Raw genomic sequence first — 15,725 nt, forward strand, 5'->3', positions numbered from 1 at the left:
CAAAGAACATTTCAGGATAGGCAATACCAGCTTGAAAATATGAGTTCAGTGTAGGTGTGTTAAAAATAAGAAAAGCAGAGTAGTTAAGTGTAGTTAACTACACTTTGAAATTAATTTTTATTTTTTTGAGATGGAGTCTCGCTCTGTCGCCCAGGCTGGAGTGCAGTGGCGCGATCTCAGCTCACTGCAAGCTCCGCCTCCTGGGTTCACGCCATTCTCCTGCCTCAGCCTCCTGAGTAGCTGGGACTACCGGTGCCCGCCACCACACCCGGCTAATTTTTTGTATTTTTAGTAGAGACAAGGTTTCACCGTGTTAGCCAGGATGGTCTCAATCTCCTGATCTCGTGATCCGCCCGCCTCAGCCTCCCAAAGTGCTGGGATTACAGACGTGAGCCACCGCACCCAGCCTGAAATTAATTTTTTAGCCCACATGAAGCAGATGAGGAACATCAAAACCATCTTTAAATATATCAGTCTTGTAGATGTTTGTGAATTAAATTGATTGACAGAGACAGACTAACAAGAAGTTATTTCAGTGATCTATGTGGAAAGTCTTGAGAGCCTGAATGTAATGAGAATAATACCAAGATATAAGCAGAATCTTGCACTGGACATTGCCAAATATTAAATACAGTTCCTAGTTGTCAGTGATATTTTAATGATTATTGCCATCTTCCTCTTTTTTCCCCATTCTCCAAAACTGCATTATTATAATATACAAACCAAGGTTATGGATTAAGTCCTCTTAATTATCTGAAAAGAGATAACATTCATGTGCTCAGCACACAACTAAGTAGTCTGATTTGGTGTATTTTATTTTATTTATTTTAGAAAAGAAGACTTTCAAAAGGAGAAAAATCTACTGCCAAATAACTCAGCACCTCTTACAGAACCACAAGATGTGGAAGAAAGTCATTGAAGAGGAGCAACGGCTGGTGGGCATAGAAAATCAATCCCTGGACCAGACACCTCAGTCGCACTCTTCAGAACAGATCCAGGCTATCAAGGAAGAAGAAGAAGAGAAAGGGAAACCAAGAGGGGAGGAGATACCAATCCAAAAGCCAGACCAGTGACAATGGATAGAATGGGCTGTGTTTCCAAACAGATTGACTTGTCAAAGACTCTCTTCAAGCCAGCACAACATTTAGACACAACACTGTAGAAATTTGAGAAGATGGGCAAATGGCTATTGCATTTTGGGATTCTTCGCATTTTGTGTGTATATTTTTACAGTGAGGTACATTGTTAAAAACTTTTTGCTCAAAGAAGCTTTCACATTGCAACACCAGCTTCTAAGGATTTTTCTAAGGAGGGAATATATATGTGTGTGTGTATATAAGCTCCCACATAGATACATGTAAAACATATTCACACCCATGCACGCACACACATACACACTGAAGGCCAGGATTGCTGGCTCCACAATTTAGTAACATTTATCATGATATATAGTGGTCACTGTGATATAATAAATCATAAAGGAAACCAAATCACAAAGGAGATGGTGTGGCTTAGCAAGGAAACAGTGCAGGAAATGTAGGTTACCAACTAAGCAGCTTTTGCTCTTAGTACTGAGGGATGAAAGTTCCAGAGCATTATTTGAATTCTGATACATCCTGCCAACACTGTGTGTGTGTGTGTGTGTGTGTGTGTGTGTGTGTGTGTGTGTGAAAGAGAGAAGGGAACGGTTTGAGAGGGTGCTTGTGTGCATGTGTGTTCATGTGTAAAGAGATTTTTGTGGTTTCAGTAACTCATAGAATAGCTGTAGCAAATGACTGAGTACATGTGAACAAACAGAAGGAAGTTCACTTTGGAGTGTCTTTGGGAGGCAGCCATTCCAAATGCCCTCCTCCATTTAGCTTCAATAAAGGGCCTTTTGCAGATGGAGGGCACTCAAGGGCTGGGTGAGAGGGCCACATGTTTGGTATTACATTACTGCTATGCACCACTTGAAGGAGCTCTATCACCAGCCTCAAACCCGGAAGACTGAGGCATTTTCCAGTCTACTTGCCTAATGAGTGTATAGGAGCTATCTATGAGTATGGATGTCACTCAACTAAGATCAAATCACAATTTAAGGGGATGGCATTCTTTATATATAAACACCTAGGAAAGAGCTGGAGTCAGGTCTTTTAATCATGTTAGAATTCTAAATGATGCCAGAGAAGGCTTGGGAACTTGTACTTCAGCGTGATTGCCTGTGTCTTCTTAATTTGCTGCAAAATATGTGGTAGAGAAAGAAAAGAAAAGGAAACAGAAAAATCACTCTGGGTTATATAGCAAGAGATGAAGGAGAATATTTCAACCCAGGGTTTTTGTGTTGACACAGGAAAAGCCTGATTCTTGGCAACTGTTGTAGTTTGTCTTTCAGGGGTGAAGGTCCCACTGACAACCCCTGTTGTGGTGTTCCACACGCTGTTTGTTGGGGTAGCTTCCATTGGCAATCTGGCCCATTGTCAGTCATGCTTCTTCTGGCAGGGGAGATTATAGAGAGATTGTTTGAGGATTGGGTTATTATTGAAAGTCTTTTTTTTGTTTGTTTTGTTTTGGTTTGTTTGTTTATCTACACTTGTTTATGCTGTGAGCCAAACCTCTATTTAAAAAGTTGATACTCACTTTCAATATTTTATTTCATATTATTATATATGTCATGATAGTTATCTTGATGTAAATATGAAGATTTTTTTTGTTTCTGTAGATAGTAAACTCTTTTTTAAAAAAAAGGAAAAGGGAAACATTTTTATAAAGTTATATTTTAATCACCATTTTTATACATTGTAGTTCTCTCCAAGCCCAGTAAGAGAATGATGATTCATTTGCATGGAGGTCGATGGACAGCCAATCATCTACCTATTCTAATTTAAATGATAATCTGATATAGTTTTATTGCCAGTTAAATGAATTCTGGGTGCATATCTCCCAGATGAAAAACTGTTAACCAATACCATATTTTATAGTTGGTGTCCATTTCTTTCCCACACTGTTTGTTATGATTCTTCCTTCAGTACTATATACAGACCTGCTCATTATCTAAACAATCTTAGCTTCTAAGTAAACCTTGATTGTGATTTCCAGTTTTTATTTTCTCTGATGTAGTAGAAAGCAATGTTTACATTAAAAATACTTTTGTTTCTCATAAATGGATATTGTACTCCCCCCTTTCAAAGCATTATTTTACAATAATTCATGGCATTTTAAAAAATAAGGCAAAGATAATACAACAAAAAATATACATGGTTTCAAGGCAAATTCTCCAATAAGTAGGAAAATGTAAAAAGGATCAAGTGGATGCAGCCTCTACCTAAATAAATTAAAATATATTTCAGAATATTTCTGAATTAACACCAGGTCTTCATTATTTAGAACTTACTAAATTGTTTTCATTTTCTTAGTTTTACCTGTGTATCTCTATGTTTGCAAAAATTACTATGAGTCCAATTTTGCCAGTGAATTTAATTATTTTTCTTTCCTTGCGAGTAAGAGAAGGGGAAAAAAGCATTTATCTTCTCATACCCCTTGCATCTAAGTACTTAACAAAGCCAATATTTTCCCATTTTCCAAATGCTGTCCGTCTCTAATATAAATATTAATTGAACATAGAGCTATGTTTGGAGTGAGTGGACTGGCAGGACATTTGGAAGTGCATCACAGTCTATTGACAGTTTCATGATAGCTGTATAGTCCAACTAGTGGGGCAGCTTGGCTCCTATGGTGGAAGTCTCAGCAAACTGCCTGGTTTTGTCTGTTTGTTTTGTTTTAAGGTACAGGAAATAAGAGGAATAATAGTGGCCAAAGCAATTAGAACATCTTCATTCCAGGACTGTGTTCAGCAATCCAGGCAGATTGATACATTTTTCTTTAAAAATAAATTGCTATTACAGCTAGAAGTCAATTGGGATAAATAAAGGGATGAAGAGCCACTAAGTTTGTGACTCTCATACACACCCAGTACATCTCAAAGGATGCTAAGGGACATTTTCTGCCAGTAGAGTTCTCCTCCTTTTTGGTGACAGCAATATTATTATGTTCACATCCAACTCCAGAGCTTACTTCCTGTGGTGCCAATGTATTTGTCGCAATTTACTACATTTTTATATGAGCCTATTTATAGGTGCCATTAGATAAACTCAGGTCTTTCAAATGAAAGAGTTTCTAGCCCACTTAGGGAAAAAGATAATTGTTTAGAAAACCATAAAATCAATGGTAGGAAAAGTTGGAACTGGTTACCTGGATGCCATGGTTCTCTGTTAAGTAAAAGACCAGGTATATTCTGAGTGTCATCAGTGTTATTTTCAGCATGCTAATAAATGTCTTTCCAGTTATATATCTAAATTAACCTTTAAAATATTGGTTTCCTTGATAAAAGCACCACTTTTGCTTTTGTTAGCTGTAATATTTTTTGTCATTTAGATAAGACCTGGTTTGGCTCTTAATAAAAGATGAAGACAGTAGCTCTGTACAGCGATATATCTATATTAGTCTTCATCTGATGAATGAAGAAATTTTCTCATATTATGTTCAAGAAAGTATTTACTTCCTAAAAATAGAATACCCAATTCTGTCTATTTTGGTTGAATACCAGAACAAATCTTACCGTTACAATCCCAGTAAAATGAAAGAAAAGGAATATCTTACAGACTGTTCATATTAGATATATGTAGACTGTTAATTTGCAGTTTCCCCATATTCCCTGCCTCTCTTACCCAGAGAACTTTCTTTGAAGGTAAAAGCTGTGCAAAAGGCATGAGACTCAGGCCTACTCTTTGTTTAAATGACGGAAAAATATAAATTATTTTCTAAGTAATAAAAGTATAAAAATTATCATTATAAATAAAGTCTAAAGTTTGAAATTATTAATTTATAAAAGTGAACTAATTGTGTGATTATCAAATCCTGATTAATGAGAAGTGAATAATCTAAAAATCATTTATATTCTACTGTGGGAGGTATTCTTGGTGCTTCCATGTCAATATCGGGCTCTCCATTGTCCTCATCATTTATAGTACTTCTAAAATAATAATGGAAACCTCAATAAGGGTCTTGTCCTCTTCTGTCATCCTAACCCTGATTCTAGTTTAATGCCTTTCCTGACTTATATGCCATTTGCAAATAAACTTCCTTTCAAACTGTTAGAACACTCCAATAAAACAAAGCTCTATGAACTTTCATATTCTAGAAAAACCAACAAAATCCCCCTTATTTAGCCATTATTAGCTAATGTGTGAAAGAAATATCAATAAAAGTTCAAATGCTAATAGCTCAATTCCAGATAATTGAAAGCTAAAATGTCTATGTACTTTGAAGCCAAACTGAGTTTATTTCATTGATCGAACAAGCAGCAACACATTTTATGACCATTGTCCTAGGTCGTTTGTGTCTTTATGAATTTGCTGATATTGTCAGTCCATTTTTTAAATCTTCAACAAAATTCAATTTTAAGATTAAGAAATCAGCAATTTTAGGTAAAGAATATTCCAAAATTAAATTGTTCTTTTTAAGAAATATATCAGTTTTAGGTCCTATATTCACACATCAATTTGTTCATCTGGAAGATATTCAAATTCTTATTGGGAATGAATTACACTACAAACAATGAGTTAAGCTAAAAACCATACATAACTTAAATTGAGATTTGCATACGTATTTGTGTGTTTCACACCAAAGAACCGTGCTCAGAGAATGGTAACATATTTTCCAGTCTATGTTATGCACCATGGATGTTAGGCAATGTGTGCTATTGCCAATACATGATATTTTTTGAAATACATGTTGCTTTGACCTTACCTAATGGTGCTTTTACCAAACTTGAGTTGCTCTTTGTGTTCCCACTAGCAAATAATTCTAACAGCAGGCTAACAATGGTGAAGTAAAATGAACATTTTTGGGCCAGGCATGGTGGCTCACGCCTGTAATCCCAGCACTTTGGGAGGCCAAGGCGGGTGGATCACCTGAGGTCGGGAGTTCGACACCAGCCTGACCAACATGGAGAAACCCTTTCTTTACTAAAAATACAAAATGATCCAGGTGTGGTGGCGCATGTCTGTAATCCCAGCTACCCAGGAGGCCGAGGCAGGAGAATCGCTTGAACCTGGGAGGCAGAGGTTGTGGTGAGCTGAGATTGTACCATTGCACTCCAGCCTGGGCAACAAGAGTTACACTTTGCCTCAAAAAAAAAAAAAAAAAAAAAGAACTTTTTGGCAAAATATGTTTGAAGACATGAAACTGAAGATTAAGGCTTCATTTCCATAGTGGAACTCAGTGTTTACCTGCTGATTCAAAAATACTGACCTAGTATCAGTGTAGGTAAGACCATAAAATACAGTGTATAGAATTATGCATAAATGGAAAACAAAATTTGCTTTTGACATATGTTTAAGACTCTAAAAGGAATCCACATTTTCTTTCCAGAGACAGCTAGTTTTTCTCCACATGTTTTTAAGGTTGATTACCTTGACATACGTTGGTATCCTTGGGTTTCTGCTTCCTTGAAGAGTTGTGGAGCACAGAAGAAAAGCCTTCTCTTTACAGATAAAAAATGTTGAACATGTTTATGTTCTGACAAGGAAGCAATAATTTCCTCATTGCTTTGCATTAAGAAGTGGTTCTTTAATTATGCAAATAATTCAATGTAACCAAAAATGCTTCAAAGAATAATAATAAATCACCATAGGTAAGTATTCTCAAGAATGTTTAAATTTGATTTTCTTGAAGCAAAGTTATTTAATTTTTTAATTTTTAAATTAAAATGAAACCCACAAAACGACATTCTGTGGTACTGAGTATTTTCATATAATCAGAACTGTAAACTACTGATTATTTTCATATACTCAGAGGCTGAATATTTTGATATAATAAGAACTAATATCATATAACAGAAAACTAGAAAGAAGGTTTAATTCTTTTTCTAATATTCTACAAGCCTCATGGGGAAAATGTTTTATGAAGGATTCAAATACATTAGATAAAAATTAGTGTCAGTAATTTAACTTTGTACAAATTATAGTCTGAGATCTTCTGAGTTTTCCTAAGACAAAGGAGTGTATTATCCAGCAATTTATTATGTTTTGTGTTGTTATAAAATAAATGTTCTATTAATGTATATTTTATTTTACTAAGTTCTAACACAAAAGTCCAAATACTTATCTTTGCTACTAAGAAAAATTAGACCTTATTCATCTTGACTTTCACAGATGAAACACTGACCAGTCAATAAACAACAGCCACTGCATTAATCTGCCCAGCATGATCAGATAGTAGGTTAGAATTTGAAATTCATTAATAAAAAATTAATAACAAAACTTTGTAAGCCTTAATGGTTTAATATTTCAGTGTCACTGAAAGTTCCTATTTCAAATTAAACAAACTACAGCAGGATATTTTTTCCTTTCCTATTTCAAAACAAAAACCAGATGAAGAAAAAACAAAGACAAACTCATAGGAGGAAAGCATGGCTTCTCTTCAATTATACTTCTCTTACTTAATATTAGTAACCAAAAAATAAGCAGAAATTCTCCTCTGCCATAATAAAAAGAAAGAATGGCCTTCGACTTAAGTTCTAGTTCCCCAAGCCTGCTTTCCTTGTAAAGCCCATGGTACTAAGAAGCAAAAAATGCAGAGCTGTGGATTGGGAGTGAACACTACATAAAATTTGCAGGGTATCCCAGGACACCCCTCCATCTTTAATACAAACCAGTTTAGTTACTCTGGAGGGAAATGACTTGTGGATACACTGTTCAACCATGACTTCCTTTATGACAGGGAGCACTTATACATGTTTCCAAATGTGAATTAGCCTTTGAATTAGTTTGAAAACTGCTACTTGAATAACTTCTGAAGAGAAAGATTTTCTTTCCAGTAATTTTACTCCCTAAAAAAAGCAACATATTCAGATGTTCAATGTGAAATTAAAAATAGTTGTTTGAAGTATATATACTTCAATAAATAGTTCTTTGTGTATATAAAGTGTTGGTTGATAGCAGTTTCCTTGTCCCTTTTCTTTTTAAAATTCCCAACTGATTATGGGTCAAAAACTCCATCTTATATCAGCGATTTCATTTTAACTATTTATAAGGATAATTTAGGATTATGGTATTGCTAACTTTAATAATTCTAGCATATCTATATATTACCTGTTTGTGAGGTTTTAATGGCTTTACTTAATACATATTTGTTCATCAGCTTAAAAAATCACTAAATTTTTTATACTCTGTAAAATATTTGCATGGGAATTTTAACATATTATGTTTGCTTAACTGGTGTTTTTTTCACTTATGACTGTCAGTTTATGTCTTAATATATTCTCACAGAAGAATGCATACCATTTTTGTTCCAACAAGAACAATCTGTTAGTTGATAAGCACTGGTAATAAATATCACCGAACCCACCCACCCCGATATTTTTTCAAGATTTCTATCATGCAAATCACAAAATGAAAATTGGTGCTTTTATAAATATTTGGAAGCTCTCAATGCAAAATAATAAAAATGAGATTCTCCCTGGCTTTCTATAATATATTAGGATATGTGACTGAAGGAACTTTAATCTGAATTTAGAGTGTTTTAGGTTTTGGTTGGTTTGAATAATTTGATTTGCATTTTGGTATTAAAATGTGCTCTGATTTCTGCGGGCATTTGTTCTGACCAGTCATTACCTCTTCCCAACAGAAAAAAAAAAAAAATGGCATTGGCAAGTTTTAATTAATATGGCCCAAAAATTTCACCTTGAAGGATATTTGTAAACCAGAGAGTATTTAATTAACTAAATTTACTGTTTCTGAAAAGCAATATTTTCAAATAACTGCCAACCAAAGTGACACTGTAGGGATGTCATTTGTACATGACAATTTTTAACAATGTAATTCTTACCACTCTCGACAGACCTGAATATGTTTACTAATAACTTTGCCAAATTTTTCAACTTCTAGAAAAATAAGAGTGAGGCTTTTGAACTTAAGTAATCATTTTGCAATTTAAATAAATCTTGTCCTTTTACCTGTATCTTCCATTTAATATATGTAGCAATACTTAGTATCATCCCATCACAAGTATTGTTAGGCGACTTAGTGGCTGAGAAATGTTTGTAAAAAGTAGAATCTGTACAGAAAAAAACCCAGATCAATTGTATTTATTTTTATTATTTTTTAGCTTAGATACTGTGTTGATGCTCCCTTTTTGCCAGAATTACTGGAAGTGCCTCTTGTTTTTAGATATATATAATATATAAATATTACAGTAAATATATACTCAAAATTATTAAAATTATGTCCTAGATTATCTATGTCGATGTTATGAGTGAAGATAATGTATAATATAAAAATAATTCTGCAGTATTATGATTTATGTAGTATTTGTACAATCCACTTCCCCCAGTCCTCTGAAGGCATCCTTTCCTCTTATATGCAAATACGATGGTGTGGTACCTAACTTACTCTGTCATGAGACAGACATCTATTGGCCTTCCTACAATATCCAAAGAACCTTGTGGGGCTTATATTCTCACGGTCACATCTTTCTCACTATCACTAATGAATTCATAGCCACATTTAGTCATCATCTAACTTTCTGCAACTAAGTTGTGTCCTTTCTTTAATCGAATAGCACCAAAGCCAAAATACCCACATTTCTGGCATTCAGCTTTAGAGTCCTATAAAATAGACAGTTGTATTTCTACCTAGGCTTCCTAAGAAATTGATTCTTCAGTCTACACCTATTATTTCCACATTACCTATGATATCAAATCCCAACTCCTAAGCCTGATGTTTTCAAATCCCCCTTTGCTCTGGCCTGAAACTACCCTCTCCAACTTCCTGCTCCAAAAGGAACCTTCCACTTATCATTTGTATTTCTTTATCTCGGTCAAATACATCAGTTGAGTTAGTGCACTTTCTATAAACATACACTTTCTCTCTCTCTCTCTCTCACACACACACACACACTTCCAACTATACACAACACAAGAAGATGAGATTGACTATCTCTTCTTCAGGTGTGAATTTTACTCCTCTATCAGGGTTTTCCTCTTACAATCATGTGAAGACTCTGAGTGGAAGGGAGATGACTGCTTGGCAGTCTAGTCTGAACCTTTAACACCATCCTTCAATTAAGTGTTCTCAAAACAAGTCTTAAGGAAGGAAAATTTAAATTACATGGTGTGAGGGGTAATAATGGGTAAGTTCTAATGGAGACTAACATCCAGGCCAGAGAAGAGGGATTATTCTGATCATTACCTAAAATAGGAAGCCTCAGACATCAGTTTAGCGTGTCCTTGTTCACACCAAGTCACACGTAGTCCAGCTTTACAGGTCACCCCCAAGCCTGTAAATTCTACCCCATGTGGTTCAGCAGGCTTGGGGGTGCTTTCTATCTCTAAAATTTTTGGTTCGACTTGTTCAGATGAAATAATTTCCAATAACGGATACTTTCACCAGAATACACAATGGTTCCATTATCCTGGAACCAAGGCTACTATTTGGATTTTTTTTTATACTTTAAGTTTTAGGGTACATGTGCACAACGTGCAGGTTTGTTACATATGTATACATGTGCCATGTTGATGTGCTGCACCCATTAACTCGTCATTTAACATTAGGTGTATTTTGTTGTCTCATGTTACTGAATCATCAGGGTAGAAAGTGACTGATCCCGATTTACTAGGCTGAAGTATGGTTTCTGATACAAAACAGTGGCAAGAAAGATTGTGTTTGGAACACGAAGAATTCTCCATGGAGCCCTTAATGCTTCCATGTTACATAGTGAGTGTGGTGGGACACTGGAGTCACCCAATAAAAACAGAACCACTAAGAAAATTGACCTTGCAAGAATTAACTTGCAGGTCATCCTATCAGTAAAAATGTTCCACCAAGAGAAGTCCTAACAGAGGGCAATGAAAACGTGGAATGGATAGTGGAAAACAAAAGTTTTATATCAACATTGCCTTCGTAGTCAAATATAGAAATAAATTTGGAATTTATCCACTAACACCTTTTAATCTATTTACATATGTATATATCTGTCTCTATATCATTTATTTAAAACTCAATATGAAAGTTTTCAAATGTATTCAAACCAGAGAGAATAGTACAGCGAACACCAGGTGCCTATCACCTAGCTCAAACAATTAATATACTGCCAGTCTGTTCCATATATACCTCCCAACATTTAGTGCATCTACTCTATATGAAAATACATGAAATTCTATATGAATATATGAATTTCTATATGAAAATATAGAAATATAGAAATATATGAATTTCTATATGAAAATATAAATATAACATATCCTTTTATTAGTAAATGATTTGTAAAAAAACGAAAAGAAATGCTATATTTACCTCTAAAACAATTATACCACCATTATCATCCCTAAAAAAAACTAACACAAATTACTCAATACAACAAATATCCACAGTGTTCTCATTTCTGAGGTTATAAAACTTCTAAGAAGATTACAAAGAAGTCTTCTTGTTATAGTTTGTTTCTTTTTGAATAGGTATACAAAGTCCGTACATTGTAATTGGTCAGTTCATTTCTTAAGTTAAAATATACAATTTCTCCCTCATCTCCTTTTTTCCTTGTGGTTTTTGGTTGGAAAAAATATTGAGTTATTTGTCCTAAATAGATTCTTTACTTTCAATTTTGCTGATTGTATCTTTTGCAGTGTCATTTAACGTGTTCTTCTCTTCCTTATATTTCTTATGAACTGGTATTTAAATCTAATCTGAGATTTGATAAGATTAGTTTTCTTTGGAAGTAAAAAGGAAGACTATTTCAAAGGTGGTGTTTCAAGCTTTTAACTTCCATCAGGATGTTCAAAATGGCTTGAGATTTTTGGTGATATTATTGGTCATTGATTACCTTTTGCTAAATTCATTAATTCATTAGAGGTTTGAAAATTATAATATTCTCACTTATAAGCGAGGCTAAACATTAGGTACACATGGACATAAAAATGAGAAGAATAGACATGGCACATTACTTGAGGGGGAGATGGAGGAGAAAGACAAGGGCTGAAAAACTACCTATTGGGTACCATGCTCACTATCTAGTTGATGGAACCATTTTACCCCAAAACTCAGTGTCTCACAATATACCCATGTAAAACATCTGCACATATACTCTCTGAATCTAAAATAAAAATTAAAATTATAAAATTAAATATCTAATAGCTTACTAGAAATTAATCTACTAATGTATAATATAGAATTATAAAAACTTTATAGAGAGGGTCTGAACTGATCATATTAACAGAAATTTTTCAAAATGGTTAAGAATCATCCTTATACAATAACTACTTTCTCAATTTCTCTACTGTGCCACAAAATTCAAGTTATGCAAATAAAACCCATTAGAGCTCTACCAATCTGAAAGCAATTGAAAATTATAGTATATTTTCTACTTTTCCTTTAACCTTTGCATTTGACTCAAATAGTTTAAGGATTTTGTATTTTTAATCTTGTTTTTATTAAATCTGTTCTAGAAATAAATTTGTCATCTCTGGAGAATAGTCTCTATTTTCAGACTATTTGTTGGACTAAACCAAGGTCGCACTGGTATTATTTCAGTAAAACTTCAAAACCTTACCAAAATCCTTTCAGGATACTTTAAGATTGAATTACATTTCAATAAATATTAATTACCCTAAGAAAGAAAAGAAAATTATAATATTCTTATTCTCTCATCCTTTTTTGTTTATTAGTTGGAATTCTATGACGAGAAATTTGTCTTTACTCTGTAATAACTCTAAGGAAAGAATGGAATAGGAAAGCTAGGATAAACACACAATTTCTCCCTAAATACCACTAGTTTTAAATATATTAATATTTAAGTTGTGTTTAGAATTATTCCATAGTGACCATGTGATATTTTAATAGTGTTTTTAACTCATAAATTTTGTTATATGTTTCAACCATTACAGTTATTCTTACGGATGCTCAAACTTTCCTATATTTGATTAGCAGGAACCTGTTCAGGCTGGCTTCTGAATCCTATTGGCACAATGTAGTCTTCAAGGCATCCTAGCTCTTTTTTATGACAAGACATTCCAGGCCCATCTTATATCTTTACACCTGGTATTAGTCACATATCAAGGATCCATGGTGCCTTTATTTATGGTGCTAGTTGCACTTATTGCTACTTAGTTTATCATTGTTTCTAGACCTTTTCAGTGGAGAGAGCTAATACACACACACGTAGATATCTGTATCTATCTATATCTATATCTGTATCTATATATCTCCTGTATATATGTATACATTTTTCCAGCCTGAAAAACTCTTAACTCAAATTTGGGCATACAAAATATTCCCTAACCTCATTGGATCTTATATTATAGATTATATTTAAAGCCATGACATCAGATGAGGTCAATAAGGAAGTAAATATAGACAGCAAAGAAGATATTCCACAGACTGAATTTTGGAATATTCTAGCAATGAAGACTAAGAGCAAATGACCACTGAAGTAGGAGGAAAACCAGGGGTGTGTGGTGAAACCAAGTGAATAAAATGTATCAAAGAGAAGGGCACATTAATGACATACAATTCTGCTAATACATCAATTAAAATGAGGTCTGGATATTGATCACTGGATTTATTACTGTGAATGCCTTTAATGTTATTGATGAAAATATTTGCATTGGAGGGGTAAAGGCAAAACCTGATTAGAGTTGGTGAAAAATGAACTAAAGGAGAGGAAATATATACCAGGAATACGACTAAGGTTTGGGCTTAGAATCATGGACTGTAGGAGCAAGAAGGAAGACAGCTAATAGCAATATACATTTGGGTAGAGAGTAGATGTCATGAGGACAGAGTGTAATATTTCTCCCAATATTTCTGTTTTGTTAGTGAATTTCCCAGACAAGATCATCAGCTAATAATCAGGGTGCAGCCAGAAATGAAGATTTGAGAGAGGTAAAGTGATTGGGTCATTAAAAAGTATTACGTCTAGCAATGCCTCCATGACTCAGTGAGTTTAGTGGTTATAAATATAAAATAAGCCCTAAGGGCATGTTACTGAGTTGTTCTTCAATCATTTAAAACAGTGTGGATGCAAATACTAAGGAGAAAGAAAGTGGATTTAACTAAGGTGAGGTTTGCCTGGGAAGATCAATAAATTGAAAGAGAAACAGGAGAATTGAGGGTATACAGAAGGAAGTGATTAAAATAATTGCATGAAAAAATTCAAGTAAGGAGGAAAATGAGAATATGAGTGTCCTGGCTTGAACTGTGTCTCCCAAAAAGATATGAGGAAGTCCTAACCACCTGTACCTGTGAATGTCACCTTTTCTGAAAAGAGAGTCTTTGTAGACCTTATCAAGTTAAGATGAGGTCATGAGGGTCGTCCCCAGTCAAAGATGACTAGCATCTTTTTAAGAACAGAAGACAGAGACATAAAGGGAGAAGATGGCCATGTGGTAACAGAAGCAGCTGTTGGAGTGATACACCTGTCAAACAAGGAGTTCAGGCTGTCAGCAAACACCAGGAGGTGGAAGAGGTAAGGAGAATTCTTCCCTACTGGTCTCAGAGGGAGCATGGCTCTGCTGACACCTTGATTTTTGATTTCTGGCCTCCAAAAGTGTGAGATAATAAAGTTCTGTTTTAGGTCACTCAGCTTGTGGTACTTTGTTACTGCAGTCTTAGGAAATGCATTCACTTATATGTTGTCTGTGGTTAATTTAACACCACAATGGCAGAGGTGAGTGGCTGTGATAGAGATTGCATGGTCCTACAAAACCTAAAATATTTCTTATTTGTCCCTTTATAGAAGTTTGTTAACTCCCTGGTCTAGAGTTTGGAAATGGGAATGAAAGGCTGAAGTAGGCTACAACCCAATACAAGGTTGCATATAAGAAGCTCTGAATAAGTGTAAAAATTCAAAACAGTAACATTAACTGTGGACTCTGGAAATAAGAAAAGGAATCGTGTTGGAGAGTGAAACTGAGCCAGTTGGGAATAGACCAAATTACATTCTCAGGGGAGAATTTCATTTCTTGGTGAGGAAAATTATGCCCTTTGGGCTGGTAAATACTATCCCCTCTTTAATAAAACAGTGGCCTGGCCACCTGTTAGACACTGAGAAGTCTAGACTAACACTCAATGTATTCGGATGTTTGCTCACTATTTCCGAAGGAAAAGTCTGGTTTGATTGTTAAAGTAAAGTATTTGGTCTTTCAGAGTGTGAAAACACCATTGCTTCATTGCAAGGTTTAATATAAACCCATTTTTCTTGCATTTTCTTTTCTTTCTTTTGTAGTGAAATGTGCTTGAATAATATTAACTATCCTGACCATTATGTGAACTAAATATATATATATAGTGATGATACCTTCCACTCATTTATTTGCAACGTGCTTTTGAATACATTATATAATTTAATCCTTAAAACAGCCCTATAAATCTGTTTTTTTTTAAACAAAAAAATTCTCTTTACAAAGGAAGAAGTTGAGACTCAGTAAAATTAAGTGACCATCCCAGAGTCTCAGCCACTTAAAAGTAGGGTGAATCTTGGATAATTCTGGTAGCAAATTTATTTATTGGTAGAAAACAAATACAAACTAATACTGCTTAAGATCCTCTAAAGTTTTTCTCTTGGAAAAAGAATTTATTAGAATTGTGGACTTTCTCAGTGCAAGGATTTATTTATCCTTGGAATTAGGCAGAATAAACAATTGAATGCCAAAAATTCAATGCGTTTCTTTTCTGTTTTCAAAACTCATAGAAATTGTA

General features: G+C 34.4%; 1 protein-coding gene across 1 annotated transcript in view; it reads left to right on the plus strand.

Moving 5' to 3' along the window:
* The window catches only part of PDE3A (phosphodiesterase 3A), a 303,896-nt gene extending 300,566 nt beyond the window's left edge, over positions 1-3,330 (plus strand). The window contains exon 16 of the mRNA XM_024257297.3: positions 832-3,330. Coding sequence (XP_024113065.2) covers positions 832-1,073 — 242 coding nt within the window. The 3' untranslated portion in view covers positions 1,074-3,330. The remainder of the gene's footprint in view (positions 1-831) is intronic.
* The last annotated feature ends 12,395 nt before the right edge of the window (positions 3,331-15,725 follow it).

Source organism: Pongo abelii, chromosome 10 (genome assembly GCF_028885655.2).
Source record: "Pongo abelii isolate AG06213 chromosome 10, NHGRI_mPonAbe1-v2.0_pri, whole genome shotgun sequence".
Taxonomy (NCBI): Eukaryota; Metazoa; Chordata; class Mammalia; order Primates; family Hominidae; genus Pongo; species Pongo abelii.